Here is a 16,175-nt window from a genome sequence, read left to right on the forward strand (position 1 = left end):
AGACTCATAGACTCATAGACTTTAAGGTCAGAAGGGACCATTATGGTCATCTAGTCTGACCTCCCGCATGATGCAGGCCACAAAAGCTGACCCACCCAATTTCCCTTATCTCAGCTGTTGAAGTCTCCAGATTGTGATTTAAAGACTTCAAGTCGCAGAGAATCCTCCAGCTTGCGACCCCTGCCCTATGCTGCGGAGGAAGGCAAAAAACCTCCAGGGCCTCTGCCAATCTACCCTGGAGGAAAATTCCTTCCCGACCCCAAATATGGCGATCAGTAGAACCCCGAGCATACAGGCAAGATTCTCCAGCCGGACCCACATTTTACCAGCGATGGCACGTTATTGCCTAATTGACTAAAATCACGTTATCCCATCAAACCATTCCTTCCATAAACTTATCTAGCTTAATCTTGAAGCCAGAGAGGTCTTTCGCCCCCACCGTTTCCCTCGGAAGGCTGTTCCAGAATTTCACCCCTCTGACGGTTAGAAACCTTCGTCTAATTTCAAGCCTAAACTTCCCCACGGCCAGTTTATATCCATTCGTTCTCGTGTCCACATTAGTTCTGAGCTGAAATAATTCCTCTCCCTCCCTGGTATTTATCCCTTTGATATATTTAAAGAGAGCAATCATATCCCCCCTCACCTAAGTAACTAGGGGAGGTCTAGTGAATGGTGAGCTTGCAGAGGGCCCTGCCCCCAAAGCTCTCAATTTGGGGGAACATCCAGCCCCTCAGTTGGCTGAGGAGTGCTATATTAACCAGGAAGTAACAACAGGAAATTGTCTGAGAAATTAGAGGAATCCTTGGCTGGCTACTACTATGGACCCCTCCTGCTTATCTGACTCCCAAGTCCTGCATTCCTGCCTGCTCCCAGTTCCTGCTTCACCACCTGCTCCTGGTTCCTGTCTTCCTATCCCAGACTCCCGTCTACCCACAGTTCCTGCTGTCCTGCCCTACTCCAGGCCACTCTTCCTCCGCCTTACCCCAGATGGATGGTGTCTCTGGCTCTGCCCCCTGGCTTGGTATCTGATGTCATCTTCAGTTTTGAGCCACAGCTCCAACCACTAGGTCTGACTCCTGCTCCAATCACTAGGCATGACCGCCCACACCTTGGTCACTGAAACTGGGCAGTTTTAATGTCCCTCTGCTGCGAGAATTGTGCAAAGCAGCCTGAGGGCTTATCTACACAGGATGTTAATGTACAGCAGCCCAATGTGTAAATCCACAGCTCCCTGGGCTGCCCTGTACTTACTCACCATGGGGACCCTGGACTAATAGTTCAGTAGCACATTTTGATGTATTCCTGTTTCAAACAGTAATATTTCAATGCGCCCTATAGAACTTTTAGTGTACAGTAGCAGGGTCCATAGAGGACATTACTGCACAGCAAGCTAGTGCACTGTAGATTTACACCCTGATTTGCAGCATACTAACTGTGTAGCCAAGCCTTTAGTGTAGGCCAGGATCTAGTTGATAATACTTACACTACATTTTATTTTAATATAGTTTGTTCTGGTGATTTCTGTTGACATAGAATTGTACTTAAAGTACAGTACCCTAAGTCTACATAGAAATATTCAGGAATAATGCACAGTTGGTTGAAAAAAGTTATCCATTCCTTTTATCCCAAATATAGGGAAAACAGTTCATAGAATTTGGGACACATATGTGCCTGGCTAACTGCAATCTATTTCTAAAAGTAGTGTGGAAAAAAACACCTTTACTACACTGTACAGTCAATAAACCATGCTCTGACGTCCTTATTTGCACCATTGTTAGTAATTATTTGTACTGCTTTATAATAATAGCAAGGCAGCAGTAATATTTTTAATCCATAAGCCAAAAGATTTAAAACTCAAAGGATACAAATTGCCACAATATAGAAGTTTCCCTTTACAGATTTCAAATATACTTGGACAACATAGGGCTTCCAAGTTTTGCTCCCACTGAAAATCAATGGCAATATTGCCACTGATTTCAGTTGGATCAGAACCTATGCATAGTCTTTTAAAAAAAAAAGTCCTGAGTGCTTTGACATCCACACTGGTTTGGTATTTTGTGTCTGTTTTGTATAAGCAAAATTTAATTTACTTACTCTTCCTGGAAGTCCTGGAAGACCTTGTGTGCCCTTGTCTCCCTGAACAGAAAAACAATTTACATTTTTAAACTTCAAGTACCACACAACGAAAACTGATCTATCAATGGCATTCCATTAGCTTTTTAGTCTTACACATGGAGACTTTATGTTCTAACAATTTACTCACTGAACAAGATCAATACAGAATCCACTTTACAAGTGCAAATTTGGGCCGGATTCATGTACACGGACCCCTTCTTCTGCACAAACTCACAAAATACAAAGAAGTATGCAGCCAATTAATTGGGGCAGTATGTTCAGTATTTTTCTTAATGACGAGACATGCACTGTTTTATACTAAGTTACATTTATTATTATAGGCAGGTCTGGTAGTACTACCTATTATTAAGGTGCTGACACTTCCCATTATAAGACCCTGTTTTCCATTGCGTATAACTTTGCCAAACTGTAACTGTTTGGGATGAAATTTTCCAAGGTAGGTGTCTGCTTCAGGCTGAATTTTTGGGGAAAATTTCAACCAAAATGAGAATTATGCTAGGGAACGATACATAGTTTTGCCCATGGTAAAAAATTCGGACAACTTTTTACCTGGAAAGCTCTAGTTCCCCCATACTTTGGAGCAGGGACTTGAAAATTGTCAGGGGGTGGCATTTATGTCATGGCTGTACTTTTTGCTATCCCTGTTAAAATCTGCCCAAATCTGGCCAAGTTATAAGACTTTGAAAAAAAATCAGTTCACACGCGCTTAGGGGAGACTTCTTAGATTTTAGGAGCTTAAATCTCCAAAGATTCCATCCTCATTGAGCGTCATTGAGCCTCTCACAGCTCCTAGTGCTAATCAAGCTGTGCATCCCCACAAGCAAATTGAGCATGATCTTTCCAGACCAGGCGTACAAACACAAAGCTATACTTTCTCTGTAATGGCTGTTTCCAGTTACTCTAGGCCACGGTACAGCTGGGCACTGGATCTGAGAGCAGGGAGTCTGTCTCTCTTGTGCTCTCAGTGCCCTTCATGCTGGCTCCCAGACAACGGGAAGGAGAAAGTATGATTTGAATGCAGAGGAGACAAAAGCCAGACTGGGAAGAGGGAAAAGAGTAGATTGGGACAAAGAGTCTGGGAGAGTGGGGCTGGAGTGGGGGGCAGGAGAAGAGAGACACTGTGACTGGTTGGGCAAAGGCAATGGGACTCAAAGCTGGAGGTGGGGTGGGGCTGGTGTGGGAAAGAGGGAGACCATTTGATCGTGTAACTAATGACTATCATATTTCATATCCACAAGGAGGCTGAAATAAGATTGCACAGGCAACCTTAATTCTGGCATTTCCTAACTTTTGAATGATTGACTTTGCAATCTTAATAATGTTTTTTAACATAGCTTTTTCCTGTGTGTGGAATATGTAACTGGTTACTGTAAGCTATGAATGCAAGATATTAGCTATTAATTCTGCCCCAAAGAGATAACATTTAATTACTTACTGGTTATTGTAAGCTATGAATGCAAGATATTAGCTATTAATTCTGCCCCAAAGAGATAATATTTAATTACTTACCTTAGGACCAGGGTCACCTGGTAGTCCTGGAACTCCAAACCCACCATCCTCACCCTATGTGTATATTGGGGTGGGAGAGGAGAGAAAAAACAAATCAGACACAATAAATACAGTTGCACCTTATTAGTGATAGTGTCTCAGTTTAAATCCTCAAACTGATCACTTTTTCAACACAAAAGGCAATTTATCTAAATAATTCTGAAATCTGCTGGAATCACTCCACCGTTTTCATTTTTCTTATTTTTGCATACAATGGAATCAAACATTTAATATAGAAGACAATTTTTTCTTTTAAAAAGCTAAAGAGTAATATTAAAAATGCAGTGAAACATACAGGTTGTCCTTTTGGTCCTTGCTCGCCATCTTTTCCAGGTTTTCCCTGTAAAGCACAAAATTCCACATTATTGAATCATGAACATCAAATTTATATCATTTCTGTACACATTGCCTGAAACATTAAAACTAAGAATCCAGCAATATAATGAGTTCATGAATCCTCTTTTCACAGCTAACAGTGCACAATGTATGACAATGGGCAAAAATACGACCACTGAGGACGTACATTTCCCAGCATGCTGATAATTTAGAGCAGTAGTTCTCAAAATTTTTATATTGGCAACTCATTTCACACAGCAAGCCTCTGAGTGTGACCCCCACCCCTTATAAATTAAAATTGGGGGTAATTTAATTTTAATGTAATTTTAATTTAACAGGGGCTCAGGTTGTCAGTCCCGCCAGACACAGGTTGACAGCTCATACCCCCAGGTAATAACCTCGCAACATGACTTATGAGGAGAGGCTGAGGGAACTGGGATTGTTTAGTCTCCAGAAGAGAAGAATGAGGGGGGATTTGATAGCTGCTTTCAACTACCTGAGGGGGGGTTCCAAAGAGGATGGAGCTCGGCTGTTCTCAGTGGTGGCAGATGACAGAACAAGGAGCAATGGTCTCAAGTTGCAGTGGGGGAGGTCTAGGTTGGATATTAGGAAACACTATTTCACTAGGAGGGTGGTGAAGCACTGGAATGCGTTACCTAGGGAGGTGGTGGAGTCTCCTTCCTTGGAGGTTTTTAAGGCCCGGCTTGACAAAGCCCTGGCTGGGACGATTTAGTTGGGAATTGGTCCTGCTTTGAGCAGGGGGTTGGACTAGATGACCTCCTGAGGTCCCTTCCAACCCTGATATTCTATGATTCTATGAACACCTTGAGGGATCATGACCCTCAGTTTGAGAAACCCTGGTCTAGAGTCAAACGCAGAGCTGAAGATCTCCCCATGTTGCTCAGATGGTACTTTAGTAGACAATTAACATTGTTCTTATTTTATTATATAATCAAATTTTATCTCCTATATTCCTTTTGTTTCTTTCTTTCTTTTAGGAATGACTGTGCATAAATACCATGAATGAGAGGTGTTGCCATATATATGTTTCTTTTGCTCTCCGTTTTACTTTCTGATCTCTGGGGGTGATTTTTCAAATCAGTAAAAAAAATAGCTAAAAGCCTTATCAACCTGCTCAAACTAAGCATGCACATTTCTTTTCTTTTAGGATTTGTACATATGGTATTTGTTTTTTACTCTAGGTAATTTTATTCCCCTCCCCCCCATTGGTCTCTTTGTGGATGTTTTGTTATTTTATCAAATTTAGTTAATAAAACTATTGTTTTAAAAGAGGTGTGAGGCAGATTCTAAACTCACTGATGTGTGGAATGCATTTCGATGTCACTGGAAGTTCTATGATTAGAACAAGTAAGGAATACGGAATGCCCTGAACAATGATTTTGATGTCTGCACATTTTGCTAAATTAGCCACACAAGGCTATTCAGAATACTGTACCTCTATTTCTTCCATTTACTGCCAGAGAGGATTTCACATCTCATATTTTGTATGTGTTTGTTAATATGGGTCTCAAAGAAAGCATGGATTTTTTTTTGTGTGTGGTTTAATTCCTCTATTTGTAACACTTTGAAAGTAAATGCAAATCTATTGTCAGCAATATAAGGATTAGTTCTTAGTTAACTCTAGACTATCAACGGCATCAGTAACTGATTTATAATATTTTATTTTTTACATCAGGACTATAGCATTTTATTTGTCAATTGTGCCTTTCATTCTAGGGTTAGATAATATTTATATGTGTATGTGCAATAGAGTACAAATGATTTATGAAATGGTTATAACTGGTAAACAAATCACTACAAACAATTACCACATTTTAAGAGTAATTTCTTTATAAATTGTTTACTGTCTATATATTTAAAAACACTTAGGCTATCTTAAATTGTATTAAGAAAATAGATTGGCACAGAATATATAAAGAGACATTGGACTAATACAGGGATCAGCAACCGGGAACTGCGGCCAATGGGAGCTGCGGGAGTGGCACCTGCAGGTAGAGGCAGTGCGCAAAGCTGCCTGGCCACACCTCCACCTAGGAGCAGCAGGGACACGTCGCCGCTTGCGGGGAGCCGTCCGAGGTGAACGCTGCCTGGATCCAGCACCCCAAAACCCCTCCTGTGCACCAACCCCATGCCCCAAGCCCTCTCAGTGAAGCTCAGTTTTTATTGATAAAATACTATATACTTACTCGTGGGCCAGATTTCCCAGGTTCACCTTTTTCCCCTCTGATACTTGAGCCTGGATTTCCCTTAAGAACACAAACCAGATTAATCATACTGTATTTTTTGTTGTATATTTTATTTTAATTATAAGCCATTAAGACACACAAAGTCCTTTAAGGCATGGTCACCATTGGGTTTGGTAAAATCTTTTAAGCAAACAAAATGATTACATAATACTTACTTTAATCCCTCTATCACCTTTTTCACCTGGTTCACCCTAATGAAATTAGAAAACAATGAAAATCAATATATGGAAAAATTATCCATAATCCACTTCTGCTATAAATCATTTATTTCCTCTTTGTCAGATAAAGTACATTGTCTCCATATTCCCCACTCTCTTTCAAACTACAAGCCCTAGTAGGCATGCAGGGAAAGGTAACTTGTCAAATTTTAAACTTTTTTTTAAAATACAAAATTAGAATCCATTCAAATCTAATGTATTATACTAATCAGGGCCATCCTTACCCATACACAAAGTACGCAGCTGCGTAAGGCACCAGAAAATTTGGGGCACCAAATTTCCTGGTGCCCTATGCAGCTGCGTGCTGCTCCAGCCCCTGCTCCGCCTCTTCCCCATGGCCCCCGACCTTGCTCTTCTCGAGCCCCGCCTCTTCCCACCCCTGCTCCGCCTCTTCCCCATGGCCCCGCCCCTGCCCTGCCCCAGCCCCGCCTCTTCCCACCCCTTCCCCAAAGCCCCTGCCCCTGCTCCACCCCATCCCAGCCCCGCTCCCACTCCACTCCTCCCCAAAGCCCTCACCCCTGCTCTGCCCCCGCCCCACCTCTTCCCGTCCCTGCTCCACCCCCACTTCCCTGAGGACTGCAGCAGGGGTCAGGCCTGCACTCACCGGCGGCGGTAAGTGGAGCAACCCGGCCTCAGCCTGCTCCGCTCTGCCAGCTCCCATCCGTGCTGCCGGTGAGTGCTGGGGGGGTGGTTCCCCACTGCTCCCCAAGTCCCAAGGCTGGGAGCCAGGGAAGCAGAGCAGAGCGGGCTGGGTCTGGGTCACTCCACTTCCTGCCACCCCATGAGTGCGGGGTCGGGCCTGCCCTGCACTCACCAGGTGACAGGAAGTGGAGCGACCCAGCCCCTACCCACTTCGCTCTGCTGGCTCGTGCTGGGGGGCGGTTTCCCCCCTGCCCTCCAAGCCTGCTCCTGCCACCCTGCGGAGGCCTGGGGCCGGCCACCCCTCCACCCCCCATGGGGGGGCTGCGTAGGGCACCAAAATGGCTAGGGACGGCCCTGATACTAATAATTATTGCTTATGATGCCCCATTAAATAACTATAAAATTCATTAGCACTTAGGCTCACTGGAGGTGATTCTGTTAATGAGCATAAATCTAATATAAATTAGTTGTTCAACTTTTAAAGATATTTGCAATTGACCAGAAAAAATATGTTGATCAGCCAGTATATTACACTTCGGGCCAATCACCCTATCTGTCCCTGACCCTCCCTCAGCAGAAAAAGCCACAGGAAGGTGAAATGTTATTCAGTACAGGATACAACATTTCAGACACTTTTTGTATCCATAACTTCCCCTCAAGTATCCACAGACAGTAGCCTAGTGGAAGGAGAAGGATGCATTGGCTGGGAATCAAATGGTAAAATGGATCCGAATTCTGCAGATCTCAACTGTACCCTCCAGGTCACACTTCCTCCCAGGGGTGCTGGAACAATTTGTATAGTGGGGGTGCAGTGAGCCATTGAACCAAGCTGTAAATCCTGTATATAATGGAAATCACTTGAAGTCAGGGAGTGCTGCACCCCTCCCTGCCCCCCCCACTCCTAGTTCCAACACCTATGCTTCCTCCTGGGCTGCATGGGCAGTTCCTGTGCAGTGCTGTCGTTGGCTTCCCTACTAGAGCTGTGCAATACACATGACACTGCAGGGAAAGGAAGTATGGCGAGGAAGATGATATGAGTGTAAGACCCCTACAATTGAACTGCTTAGTTTCTGGAATGGGATGCCTTTCTTCTCTCAGTTCACCACCTACATGATATTGTATTAAAACTTACATAAGTATGAGAGAACATTCTTTAATGTATAACCTTGTTTCCAAAGTCTTCTAGAGACACGTGACTTATTTATACAGGTATTATCATATTCACAGATTATTCCTGTACAAATTCTTCAGATACTTACAGGAAGGGCATTAAACTTTATTTAGGACAGTTAAAACATGGACCAAGTTTGCATAATTGGCATTAGATTGCTTATAACACTGGTTGCTCTGTCTTTCTTTAGTAACCTTGTCCCCACAGTCTTTAAACAAAGAAACTAGGAGTCCAATATTGTAAGGACTAAGTAATATTTTCTCACCATCATTCCATATATGACCTTGTAACCTTTGACGCTGTCATGTGGGGCAGGTCCTGGTTCGCCTAGAGTGCCCTGCAGTCCTTGTTCACCCTATTGACACAAAATTCAGGATTATTAATGTAATTAGAAAGAATATTTATACTGAGAACATTCATAAATATGTAAGTTTCTGAAGAATTTGTACAGGGATAATCTGTTGTATTCGAAAGCATTTCAAACAGAGAGGCTTACCTTATCACCTTTTGGTCCTTGAGAACTCAAGCCCATCTGACCCTGATGAAAAAATTATACATGTATTAATGCATTAGCCAACTTTCCTTTTATAAATATATATGTGTAAGGATTTTATAAATGTGGCAGATTTGGCCCCAAATCTAACCTCCTGTTTATTCAAATATGGAAAGTCCTTGAGGCCCATATATTTTTCTCCTGACTTAAAAGTTAATTAGCCATAAGCCTGAATTGTTGTTAATATTTTATTATTCATTTCTGGTCATGCCTGGAATGTGCTCAACATTTTCAAAATGGCATAAAAAGACATAGGTCCAGCCATGAGGAGATAATCACATTATTTTTGTGAAAAACAAACAGAGATGGAGGATGAGGAGCAGGGAAACATACAATTAAGGGGGCTATAAGATTATAACATAGCTTTAATGACAACTAAATATAGCTATATGTGTGTATGCACATATTTAAATGGACAAATCTCTCACTCTTTCTGACAAAAACTCTTTTTCCCACCTACCTCTCTTTCGAGACAGATATATAGAAGCAGAGACAATCCCAAATGACCTTATAAACATGTCATTATATTTATCTTATTTTCCCCCTGTCTTTAGCTCAACCATGTCACTTTGACAAGTCGGGCAATGGTAGGACTGCAGAAGGCATGGGAGATGTGGCTTCCAAATAAATATTTGGCTATGATCAATGGGACCACTGTACATCCCACAGGATCTCTGCCCTAATGTTGGCTTTCCCTTTACCTGTGCACTCAGTGCAGTCCCGCAAACCCTGTGAATACCTGAAACAGTCCTATTTAGGGCATGATAGTCCCAAGTTCTTTGCACTCAGAACTGTACAGTTGCTGGGGCTGAAAAAATATGCAACTGTTGGTTTGGTTTTTGTATGTGTGCACTTCCTGCCTCTGGATGCCAGAGATCACTGCAGCTACTACAGCTGGGTGGCCAGAAGCTGTCTTTCCTCTGGTCCTGACTCCTGCAGAGAGTCAGCCCCCAGCAGCAGTTTCAACTTAGTTCTGCCTTCGGAGAGGTGGCATCAAATGGAGACAACAAATGGGGAGAGGAGTAAGCCCCATGAGAGAGATGGAGGAACATGGAATTCCACAATGTTGGACAAAGCAAGACACATTAAAGGTGGCAGAGAGGAAATGTAAAGGGGGACACCACAGATCGGGGCTGGAAGATGGAGGGAAGTTTGGAAGGAGAGGAGACTAGTCCCCAGTGGAATGCCAGAGGAGGTAGCAGGCCACTCCACTCCCCCAAAACATACTACTCAATGCCACCCTGCCACCATCATCAAGAGAATGGGGGCAATCCAGAGCCTGTTGAGGGCAGGAGTGGCTATGGGCTGGTAAGGGATCAGCCAGAGGTTTGTTTAGAATGTTCATGCACACTAGTGGGGTGGGAGGTGGAGATCTCCCTTCAGTTGACTTACCAACAAAGACTCTGATTCTTCCAGATGCAACATCAAAATGCAATATATGGAACAAAGGCAGATGGCAAATGATGACTAATGCCCATTATGCCAAGATGTACTATTTTTATTTTTATATTTAGCTTGCGGTCTACCCCTCCTCTGCACACTCCCTATCATTTTCTGTCATAACGCATATTGCAAGGTCTTTAGGGAAAGCATTGTCTTTTTAATAAGCGTGTGTATAGGGCATAGCACAATGAGGTCCTGATCCTTACGATCACTCCCTCTCCCCCCCACCCTCCCTTTCCCCACATACATGAATGAAATTCTCATGAACATTTTAGTGGCATTTCAATGACAAATTTTGACTGACAAATTTTGAAATTTTCAACCAGTTCTGAATAAATAATACAAATAATAGAATATAGCACTTAGTGGTGTTTTGGTCTGGTAGGAGAGCATATCTTAAAGAATAGCCTACAAAACCATACCTTTTTGACGCCCTGGTAATTAAGATACAATATTTTATATAAAGACACAAGACTGCACAGAACATTTGAAGACTAGCACGTGAAAAAAATAACTCAAATATTTGCAGCTACAGTACTGTCTATGAAAATCCATACCTTCTCACCCGGTTCACCCCGTGGGCCTGGGGGACCCTATAAGATAGGACATTTTATTAGACTGCATGCTAAACATTACATGTAATGTTTTCTGCTTACCACAGACATTAAAAATGCACCGTTCTACTGGTGTCTTCATTTTAATGGAGAAAGATCAATATAATGTTTTTAGTACTTTCTAACTTCCAGAATTTGTCTAAGATCTTACATTAGAGGTGCGATATTGCAGTTAAGAAGTGCTGGAGCTGGTCACTACATGGACAAGAGACACTCATAGCAAACTGCAGGTGCTGCAGGGAGTGGTGCTGGTGATTCAATAGGTAGCACTCTTCCCTTTGATTCATGCTTGAACCAGTTCCCCAACCTTAGCACATCTGTACCCAAGGTGCCATTTTTCAGATGAGATGTATTTTACACTGAGTCATACCTTGCTCCCTTTTTACACAGCAGTTTTGCAGTGCAGATTCCACAGCAGTGGATTTATAACAGATTGCCCTGAATGTAGCTCACTATGATGGGAAACATAAATAGTGCTGATTTTTAAAAATAGGATTAACTGGTCCCTGCTTGCTGGTATCTGTGGTATTCTAAAGGCCATAGAGGCAGAGAACATATTCTGACATCTACTACACCTGTCAACGTATCAAGTAGTTCAGGTGCTTTGAACATTTGGAATTTACCACAATAGGAGACCTTCTACTTGGGAAGAGATTGCCTTTCCTTTGTAGCTGTTCCTAATGGTACCTCTAGGACAGTGGTTCCCAAACTGGGGTTCGTGAACCCCTGGGGGTTCGTGAAATGTTACAGGGGGTTCTTGGGGAAAAATTCCCTAATGGCGGACAGAGCTGTCCCTAGGGACCCTGGGCAGCACGGGACCAGCAGCCCAGAGCCCCTGGACTTCCAAGAGCTAAGCAGATCAAAGCAAGCATCTCTATCACACTGAGGAGATTTAAACTTCAAGATTCCTTATAAGAAATGGAAAGGGAGGTGGATTTTTTTTTGCTGTTTTTAAAATTAAATAGGCAGCTAGTATTGTTTTTAAAATTATTATGAAGAACAAGTTTAAGCTTTGTTGTAATGTGCATTGTTTGCCTGGACTGCTCAAGACCTGAATGCTTGTGTAGGAGGAACTCTTTGAGTTGGCTTCTTAAATACCTTCCTGCTGTTTCACATCTGATACTCCTTGATGAAACCTAGGAGCCTTGTCTTATAACAGGCTTATTCAAAGTGATACAAGCTACGAAAGTGAGAGCTTGGAAGTATGTTGCCGTTTTCATAATGTAATAAAAATACTGTCACGATAAATGATAATTAATAATAAATAATGTGTAATAAGCATGTCATAAAAACAAATGTTATGTTTCCAAGATCACTGCTTTTATAATTTATACTCAGGTCAAGGAAATATTAATTTTTAGGAGGGGGTTCGTGAGACTTGACATTTTAGTGAAAGGGGTTCACAGGTTGTTAAAGTTTGGGAACCACTGCTCTAGGACAATCTCAGCAGCTATTTTGATTTAGATTAGGCTGTGGGACCAGCAACACATTTTCCATGGATTCAAGAGGGGAAAGTGTAAAAGCCTATTACAAAACTGTAGAATAGGGGCCAGATTCTAACAGCCACTGAAGTAAATTAGAGTTTTTTGCATCTTGCAGAAGCAGTCCCCTGGAGTCCAAGGTCACACAGAAGATGTGTAGTATAGTAGGGACTGAACCTGAGTTGCCCAAATAGTAGGTTTGTGTCCTAACTACTGTACCATTCATCCCCAATACATTAATCATGTAGAGCTTTTTTAATAAAGCAGCATTACATAAATCATCATAAAATGACACTTACTGGAACTCCTGAAATCCCTGGTGGCCCGATGGGGCCTTGGAGCCCTGGCAATCCTTGTATACCCTGTATATAAAAAGGAGCCATTAAAAAGAGATACCTATTGGGCAATTTAATGATGCTTATATATATTATCTGGCTATACTGAAAGGACAGGGGACACCTGATATGATTCTAATCAGGCTGCAACTTTATTATTGGATGTCTGGGATCACCTGGCAGATAAAAGTGTACAGTGCAGGTAACCCCATGTTCATTCAGTATCTACCCAGGGGGCTTCTGCCAGCCCCCCCTTTTCCATCCTGGTCCCCAAGCCAACTCATTTCTGGGACCTTATCATCCCCGCATTTGAACGAGGGTTAAGGTGGGTTAGAAGAAAGGGGCCTGGCTCCCTGCCATACCAGACATAGGAGCCCTGAAACCCCCTGTTCCACACCTTTAACCAACACCTAATTTTTAAGTCCTTTACCAAGCCATATTATCTAGTCATTGTATCCCTTCCCTATGGAGTATCTTCCCTGGACATCCACCCCACACTTACACAAAGAGTCGCAACACATAGCTTAACTCCCTTCATACCTCACCTCAACAAAGCTCTCCCTGAACCCACTGTGGGGAAGGCAAAAAAAAAAAAAATCTCACTCCACCTAGGCCAATCTGGTGGTGAGGGACAAATTCCTCCCAGCCTCCCTGAAAAGGAGCAGCTCGTGCAATGCCCACAGCGGGGCCTAACCAAACCTGGCATTTTGCCACCCCCCCGCCCCCCGGGAAAAGGGGTTCTACTGTCAGGGCTTGCCCCTTTTAAACTCCTCAGTCAGGGCACCATGCTGACCTAACTCCCCTTTTGCAGCAGCTTCAGAGTCTTTCTCTTCCTCCTCTCTCCCCATAAAGCACTGTTCTCTCTCCTTCGGCAAGCCGGACAACGCCCACCCCCATTTAAAGGTGCGGTAGGGGTTTTAGTTAAGACTTACTGGTAGCCCAGGGAGGCCAGGATAACCTTTTTCACCTTTTAGCACATTTGATGGTAAAAACCCAATCACTTCACCTGGGTCTCCCTATCATAAGGGAAGAAAGAAAAAAAAAAGTTGAATTATATATATGCACACAAATAAAAACATTCATTCCAAAACACTGACATTAAGACTGGAGAAAAGCACTAACATAACATCTACACAGTCTTCTGGAATCATTTGGGAAGTGTACAAAAATGGTCAGCATTTTACTTGTTTGAATTGATTTAAACATACCACAAGGAAGCTGTTGTAGTTTTTAAAAGCCCTTCAGTGTCAGGTATCCTTGAAATACTCAGTAAAGATTCCAGTACCCATCTTAACTTTTCCCCTTACTTTCCACTTATTGGTGGGAAAATCCCCCTAGTTGCCCATCAGATACTATCTGAGTATCTGGCCTGTGTGCCGGAAACATTTGGAGGTTTTATAGGCAAGGAAGCCTCCTTCCTAGGCTGTGATCTCTGGCCATTTATACAACCTTGAGACTGCAATAGTCCCCATGACCACAGCACCTGACCTCTATGTGGGAGCAGCTGATGGTGAATCAGTTTAGTTACACATACTCCAGACCTGCCCCTCCCTCAACCTACATTTTCTCCAAAACCTCCCTGCATAGTGGTGCACTGAGAGCCAACATGGAGCTGTGCTCTGAGGCATGTAGAGATGGGAAGACACAACCTGCACGGGCTCCCTGAATCCTGCCCCCATCCTGTCCTGTTGAACCATACCAGTTGTGCTGAGTCCATAGACCTCCATGATTCAAGAAGGATTTACTTACTAGTACGGTTTTTCATTACACTCCAGATTCTACAATACCAGTGAAAACAGTGAAACTTCCTACAGAGCAGGGTACTACTCAATATAAGTAAAGGTGGCAAAATCTAACCATATGATGAACCATATGTAGGCTCAGTTTTGCCACCATTATTCATATTGAGTAGTACCATACTTGATTTCAAATCAACTGCTTAGAATCACATAACTGTAGGACTGGAAGGGACCTGGAGAAGTCCTCCAGTCTCTAGCTAGTTCAATCTCATTTTGTGCCTTTGCCTTTCTAATTTTGTCTCTACTTGTGTTATTTGTTTATATTCATCTGTTGTAATTTGACCTAATTTCCACTTTTTGTTGGACTCTTTTTTGAGTTCCAGATAACTGAAGATCTCCTGGTTAAGCAAGGGTGGTCTCTTGCCATACCTGAATTGATCTAATCACTAACTTAAATCACACCTGGTTGCACCAGCTCTGAATTTAGCTATAATGTGTCAAAATCCTATATAAAATGGTCAGGGGAACCCTAACAGCATAGAATAAATGCAGAATTTTCCTTGAAGTAAATCATAACTCCAAAATGTAATGGCCTGCAAAAAATGTGAGATTTTCCTTTGCAACAACAACTTATACCTAAAATAAGGCAATAATATTTATCCAAATTACTTATTGTAAATTAAGTTATTCACATCTTTGCTTCACTATTTGGTATCAAATGATGCCATTTTCATAAATTCTGAACAAATCACAGCCCTTTGTGATTAAGTTATGTTGCTTCTAAAAGTTGTTTACCTATGCACATATGTATAGAAAAGAATAATTAAAGTGCATCAATGTTATTTTACCATGAGTCATTTCCTCCCATATGAGAGAAAGAGGCCAGGGTCTTTTTATGACTAAAAGTCTTGTCATGACAAAACTGTGATTACACTTATGATTTATATGCAAATTGCAGTTTCAAATTATATCCATTAATTTTATATTCATGTGTCAAATCCTTTCATAGTCACAGCATTTCATTCCTTAGAAAGACAAAGTAATACAGATTTCATTACATAGAAAGTTAGTTTTTATAAATTAAATTTCAACTATTTGTTTAACAAATATAAGATCTTGGTCACGTTTTTGGCTGTTTTCCAAGGAGAGTCTTTGTGGAAAATTGACTGGAAAGCTGAAACGTTGGCGTTATCTCAAACCTGATAATGTCAAAATAAATGTATGCCTGAATCTTAAAAATGAATTTAAGTCTTTATATATCAGGGAGTGGGCATAAGACACCTGCTTAACAGGGACTACTATTTTCTTTTAGGCCCTGATCCTGCAAAGATTCATGCAAGTGCTTAAAACTTTATGCACTATGAGAAGTCCCATGGCAGCTAATGGGACTACCTCACAGTGTACAAAAGTCAAGCATGTGTGTAAATCTTTGCCACATCAATACCTAAGTAAGGGCTGCTACTTTTGATGTGCATAGGTCATCTGATTTTTAACTTTTGAAAGCAATATATGAATGCATTTGATTTTAAAGACAAACGTACCTTAATTCCAGGAGATCCTGGAGGTCCCTGGAAAATAAATACTTAAAATATATTATTTTTTCTCATACATATTATCAGTATTATACAATTTTTAATAGCATTTAAAATGTCAAGAATCAGAGTTGGAATGAATGAATTAGGTATCAAAATG

At 41.9% G+C, this 16,175-nt stretch overlaps 1 protein-coding gene across 1 annotated transcript in view; it reads right to left on the reverse strand.

The window, feature by feature from the left end:
* The window catches only part of COL4A1 (collagen type IV alpha 1 chain), a 221,258-nt gene that overhangs the window by 85,530 nt on the left and 119,553 nt on the right, over positions 1–16,175 (reverse strand). The window contains exons 8-18 of the mRNA XM_024206140.3: positions 16,025–16,051; positions 13,677–13,760; positions 12,709–12,771; positions 10,872–10,907; positions 8,815–8,856; positions 8,584–8,673; positions 6,443–6,478; positions 6,228–6,287; positions 3,980–4,024; positions 3,646–3,699; positions 2,095–2,136 (exon numbers count right to left, since the gene is read on the reverse strand). Coding sequence (XP_024061908.2) covers positions 2,095–2,136; positions 3,646–3,699; positions 3,980–4,024; positions 6,228–6,287; positions 6,443–6,478; positions 8,584–8,673; positions 8,815–8,856; positions 10,872–10,907; positions 12,709–12,771; positions 13,677–13,760; positions 16,025–16,051 — 579 coding nt within the window. The remainder of the gene's footprint in view (positions 1–2,094; positions 2,137–3,645; positions 3,700–3,979; positions 4,025–6,227; positions 6,288–6,442; positions 6,479–8,583; positions 8,674–8,814; positions 8,857–10,871; positions 10,908–12,708; positions 12,772–13,676; positions 13,761–16,024; positions 16,052–16,175) is intronic.

Source organism: Terrapene carolina, unplaced genomic scaffold (genome assembly GCF_002925995.2).
Source record: "Terrapene carolina triunguis isolate 2854851 unplaced genomic scaffold, T_m_triunguis-2.0 Scaffold21, whole genome shotgun sequence".
NCBI classification, from domain to species: domain Eukaryota; kingdom Metazoa; phylum Chordata; order Testudines; family Emydidae; genus Terrapene; species Terrapene triunguis.